This window comes from Dermacentor silvarum, chromosome 4 (assembly GCF_013339745.2).
Source record: "Dermacentor silvarum isolate Dsil-2018 chromosome 4, BIME_Dsil_1.4, whole genome shotgun sequence".
NCBI lineage: Eukaryota > Metazoa > Arthropoda > Arachnida > Ixodida > Ixodidae > Dermacentor > Dermacentor silvarum.
Genome location: NC_051157.2, coordinates 100,092,647 through 100,098,484, shown reverse-complemented (window position 1 = coordinate 100,098,484; position 5,838 = coordinate 100,092,647). Strand labels below are relative to the sequence as shown.

Here is a 5,838-nt window from a genome sequence, read left to right as displayed (position 1 = left end):
CAAACAGACGCCGTCACCTTGACCGGAACGTCTCTGCGGGGAACCTTCTCCCACAGAAGACATGTGGGAGGCTGCGTAGAGTCGTCGCCACCAAAGCAGTGATCGTGATGCATCGGCGGGCCGCACGCAAAACTAGGTTTGCGGGAAGTTTATCTTCTATAACTCTAACACAGGGTTGCTAACTGAGCGCCGCCATTATATCTTCCTTCTCTTTCTCTATTGTCAGCTCCTTCGTGTCTGCAGTACGAGGTACGTGGAAATTTTCCGCCGCAAAGCGCGCCGCATTTCACTAGCTAGACGATTACGATGATGCCTTTATAGAAGCATGTGGCCTCTGCACACTCTACGGCATTGGTCGAGAGTTTAGTTGCTTTGATAAATGAATTAGAAAACTTATTCAAAAATAATATTTGTTTAATCAGTCAGCCTTTGTTTAATCGGTCAGACATTTTGTCCTTTTTTTCTTTCTCTTCGTCAATGTTTCTATTCTTATCCCGGTATTCATTATCGTCGATTTCGTGCCGTTGTCTTCGTTCTTGTAATCGCCGTGGTCCCCTCGGTGCTCCCTTTATTTTCTTCTCTTTTCTTTTTTCTTTCTGTTTTTTTTTTTACCCTTCGTCAATGCTGCGGTCGTTATTCACCGCTGCAGCCCTTGCTATCATATCCGTGCCTTGGTTTTCAATCTTGACGTCATAGCTCTTGTCGTTTTCCGCTTCGTTAGTGTTGTTATCACCAGTCACTGTCTTCTTGCCTCTCGTCGTCTTTCATTCTTGCCGCTCGTAGATTTCTGACGTTTTCTCCGCCGTCAGTAGCAGCGCCATCATCGCTGTAATCGGTGTTGTCGTCTTCACGCCATGGTCTTCGTCCTTGTCGAAGTTTTTTTGCTGACAGCCATTGCGGTTCTGGCCCACTGAAACTTCATAGCTTTCTTCGTAGTCGATTGAGCAACTTTCCTGTTGCACTCGCAAGCTTGGTTTTTCATACTTTCCGCTCTCTTTCTTTCTTTTTTCTACCTCAGTACCTCATTTCTGAAGTGTTTATAATCTCATGCAGAGGCGCAGCTGCAGCAGGGCAGTGTAAACCTGGGCAACAAGTGTAGTAGTCATACACATCAATGCGTTAAGCACGCCAATTGCCAGTGCAGTGGTGAAACCAAACGACCAGTTCACATATTTACGCTCTGTAAAAGAAGTTAAATTTTTATTTAAGCCCGATCGGAGCACATTGTATTTCTCTAAAGTAGCAACCACCCTTCGCTACGCTCGCGAGCCATGTATGTTACTATTCAGCGCTTTCGTGAACTTCAAAAGGAATATGTACATCTCAAGAAAGCCTTCGGTTCCTTATTTTTCTAAGGCCGTACTGTGTATCACTCATCAATGTTTAGCCATCATGCTGCTTGTGTTCTGCATTCTTTAAATGTGCAACATAGCTAGACATTGCACTGGCAGCTTGTGACCAGCACTTCAGTAACTTTTGTTTTATTAAATCTCGGCTCTTTTCTCCATTTTCCATCTCAATCAGCTAAATAGACAACCCGTTGCCATGGCGACAACCGTTTGGCTCGTTTTAGCAGGTGAGTGAGTTTTTCTGGGTTTCTTGTTAGTTTGCCAGTGATCAGTGCGTGGTATACAAGATGAAAAAAAGACCGATTATCAACTAATAACGCCATAAGCTCTAATAAAACAATTTTTTTTTTCATTAGTACACTTTGCCCGCTAATACGAGCCTCTTCGTCAGACACATTTATGGTCGTCGTCGGAGAAAATAAAAAGTATTCTACTATATATGCAGCCAAGAAATGCCTTACATGTGCTATGAATAAATGTTCTTCATGCCAATTAAGAGAGAGAGAGAGAGAGAAATAGAAGCGAGGAAAGGCAGGGAGGTTAACAAGACGCACGTCCGGTTTGCTACCCTGCACTGGGGAAAGGGGGTATAGATGCCAATTAAGAAGTCCTAATTGAACTTGCGGACTGGGAGAGACGTTGCAACGGAAGCCACAGAATAATTTCGATAATTTCGACCCCCTGTGGTTCGTTCACATGCCGCAAAAACACGGTACAGGATTGTATTTGCATTCCTGTTCCCTCGATATGCGGCTACTGCGGGCGGGAGTCAAACCCGCGACCTATAGTGTAGCACGCCATAGCGATTGTGTCACCCAGAAAGAAGGAGAAGAAGGGCTACATTTTGGACAGGTAGTGGCACTTTTGCAATCAGTGCGCTACGTGGAAGGTCGACCGCTATTCCAAGTGCGAAATATAAAAATGAACTAGATCACTCTGTAGGTTGCCTGCAGACTAGACTTCGACTGTATTGCCTTCTCGTGGGCCTGTACCTTTGATTATATGTCGTCTAAGGAACTTCTATTGGCAAAAGTGTCAAACAAATTTATTGCCTCTGTTCTACTGTGGCGTATAGATCTAAAATCTTGTTATTTTCAGAAAGACCGCTACCAACAGCAGACAGAAATGGTTGCGTCCATAAATCAGTTTTTCTGTGGATAGGCCACCTATAGGCTTAACTGAATATGTCCTATATACTTTTTAACAAAGACTCACAATATCTTTGTAGAAACGACGCGACGACTCCATGGCAACAGATTCCTGCTTCTGACTACGAGGTAACTGGTTTGATTTTTGATCTCGGACACTGCATTCCGACGGTGGTGGAATGCAAGAACGCTGCTGTACATCTTGCTTATAGTGCACGCAAAATTATCCCAACTGGTCGAAATTAATCTGAAGTCCGCCACTATGTCGCCTGTCATAGTTGCACTGTCACTTTAGGACGTTGTAACGTATACATATATAGCAAATAATTCGGTCATCTCATAATAGAAAGATTAGTTCATTTTTGTGAGGCACTAGAGCAGAATACTATCTCTGTCTAATGCTGGTGTAATGTTCAGCGCTGACTTCCGGTTGCTGTGTAACGAGTGGCCAGCAGCTGCCTTTCTGGGACGCCAACAGCTACGTGGACCGGATGATCCTGACGAGACTGCCGGCACACAGAGAGGACATCGACCCCCTAGAGGTGCCGCCATTCGCTCTTCACAACAGCCATGATAAGCGGTACGGACCAGTGCGCTTTCACGCGTCCAACGTCACCGGCCTGGTCCGACTCGCCCGAGTGCAGCGGGGAGACCAGTGCTCCAGTGTCACCGACGAGTTCCCCGACAGAGCCAACGTCACCTGCCACGTCACTTTCGACGCCATCAAGGTGGGTGCGACACGCAGAAGAGGCCACATCACGATGGTGTCGAAGGACTGTAGATCACTTATCTCGAGATTGCAAAGTGTCGTGTGTTCGGAAGAAATGTTCAGGTCGCACGATCAAATCCCGGCCGCAGCGGCCGCATTTTGATGGGGGCTGAATGCAAAAAAAAAAAAAAAAAAAAAATAGGGGGGAGGGGGTGCAAAGACTGTGGGAGGTTGTGGTTTCGATTCCCACCGCCGCCGGGCACCCACTGGTTGAAATGGGCACAAGCGTACCCCGGCCTGGCGTTAGGCTTGCCTCAGGGGTGATACGCTTGGGAAAAGGAGCCCACGCCCTACATTTCCGTCGAAACCCTCGTGAGCACAGAAAACAAAGTGATGTTGCGCCGCTTCCATGGCGGCCATTTCCCATGTGGCGCCCCAAGCCCCTGAGGTGGGGACGCCTTCGGGTTGAGGACGAACACACCTTTCCAAGCGTTGAGGTCCCATAATGGCCGAGCACCAGGCCGCGAGTGCGCTTGTACCTAATTTTACCGGTAGGTACACGGCGGTAACACTTGCCTTCCACAGGGTCGTCGTATGCTCGTCAAAAAGGCCGTCTGTGGTTGGAGAAGAGGCGCCCAGAGATAACTCCTGAAGCCTCTATTGGGCCCTCTTTCGAGATGCGAGCCCCCACGACAGCCGAGCACCAGGCCAGGGGACATCTCTACCCATTAGAAACACCGGCTTAAACAGCTTCGCTGTTAAAAGCGAACATGATCCATCGACGACCTGTTATGTGTACGAGAAGCGTGATCAATCAACTTACTTTCTTCTATATTTCTCCTCAGTGTGTTAATAAATTTCAGACAAGTCAGCACCACCAATGATGCGGGGGTGCATTCGTGCGACTTTTCGCAGGTTTACATGGACAGCCTTCTGACTCGCGATGGCCACGAAGTATTGGATATCAAAGCCAACGTGACATTCCGAAACGTGCTAGCCCGCCTGGACGTGCACTTTGCTCCGTGGTACGACCCGGTGGCGAACCTGACCGTCGGCGCCACTTTCAGTGACCTGCGTTCGACCTTTGACGGCCTCACCAAGACGCCCGAAACGCAGAAGCTCATCTGGGGCTACGAAAAGGTGGCGAAGGACATCGTCGCCCAGGCCATTACTGTGGATGTCAGCAATGTTTTGACAAAAGTAGCGTCGGAGCTGGTATTTCCCTGCTGCAGCAGCAGGTGACAGGAGGAAATGATGGAAGTACCCGGGTCCAGCGGGACCCGGATAGAACAACGTTAACGATCGGCTCCTACCAGCAATTGTAAACAATCAAGCTGCTGCAAGTGAGCGTATCGGTTCACGCTGGTTGATCCCAATGACCAGCGCGTGATAAGATGTAAATTGTTTTATGTACCTCAACCTTTGTGTCATGTCTGCATACTTTGGGTGGTCTCTTCTCCCCAAAACTTTAACCACTTAACAGACGACAAACACTTTGGTTAGGTCATTTAACCTCAGACGTCGAAGGTATTCGCCACATCGCGGGAACGCGATGCTGAGGCCACATGTCAGCGTCTTCTAGCCCTCCAGGAACCCGGCAAAGGTATTGCATGCATCAGCAACGCTAGCGCCAACTTCCACGGTGTGACGGCCAGGTTTCAACGCGAGTTTCTCAACCAGAACTTCGGAGCCAGCCGCAGCGCGTGTGACCGGTTGTGGTTCGAGCACAACGTGGTACTCGTCAGTGCCATTCGTTCGGAGGAACACCAAACAAACACATGACAAGCTTCGCTTACTCCCATATCCTCGAGAGGGGAAGGGCTACTAACGTTTTTAGTAGTTCGCCAGACATAAATTACTACCGTCCTAAACAATGAAAGAAAAGGGCAGGCTACATATCTAAGCTACCAGAGCTATCATATGGTAACGCACTTCGTGCGTATTAACCGATTTTTTAGCGCAAGTCTATAGAATGACAGGGCGAAGTGTGCAGCATATTTTCAAACCTTCTTTTTTTAGCTGGTGCACGTGACTCCTCGGGTATCTGGCGGCGAATATAAAAAGACTGCGCCCAAAGGGTCTAACTCGTGCTTTATTTTTTTTTTTTTTTTTTTGGCTTTCACAACAAATAAAAAAAATCACCAGCCCTTCCCCTGTCGAGAAAATGAGGGTAAGCGAAGCTTGCCATGTGTGTATCTGACTTTCGAGGTGATTTTCTTTCTTTCGCTCTCTCTCTCTCTCTCTTTCGCTCTCTCTATCTATCTTTCTTTCTCTCTCTCTTCCTTTCTCTCCCTCTCTTTCTCTTTCTTTCTTTTTCTCTCTTTATTTCTCTCATTCTTCCATTCTCTCTCTCTTTCTCTTTCTTTCTTTCTCTGACCTTCGTGGTGACTCTTTCTCTCTCTCTCTATCTCTTTCTCTCTCTCTTTCTTTCTTTTTTGTCCGTGGTATGCGCCATTGAGCTTGGACCGTTGCTGCACTATCGCCAGGATCGGCCCACTTTTCAGCGTGACACCGCCGCCGCCGCCACCACCACCACCACCACCACCGCCGCCGACACTTGTGAGCCTATAAAGCTTCGGTTAAAAAGGATTCCGTTGTCACTCACGTGGCCTCGCCGGTTAATGAGATGGGT

General features: G+C 47.9%; 1 protein-coding gene across 4 annotated transcripts; it reads left to right on the top strand.

Annotated features, from left to right (window-relative positions):
* On the top strand, nucleotides 1-4,733 carry LOC119450453 (uncharacterized). Of its 4 annotated transcripts, none has more exons than XM_037713897.2 (4): nucleotides 1-249; nucleotides 1,533-1,576; nucleotides 2,915-3,225; nucleotides 4,122-4,733. In XM_037713897.2, the coding sequence occupies exons 2-4, from the start codon at nucleotides 1,546-1,548 to the stop codon at nucleotides 4,446-4,448; spliced, it is 669 nt and encodes a 222-aa protein (XP_037569825.1). In that variant the 5' UTR covers nucleotides 1-249; nucleotides 1,533-1,545; the 3' UTR covers nucleotides 4,449-4,733. The 4 variants fall into 4 exon arrangements, with proteins under 4 accessions (XP_037569825.1, XP_037569821.2, XP_037569826.1 ...); XM_037713893.2 differs by having other exon boundaries at nucleotides 3-136; XM_037713898.2 differs by having other exon boundaries at nucleotides 4-136; nucleotides 1,525-1,576; nucleotides 4,122-4,732.
* The last annotated feature ends 1,105 nt before the right edge of the window (nucleotides 4,734-5,838 follow it).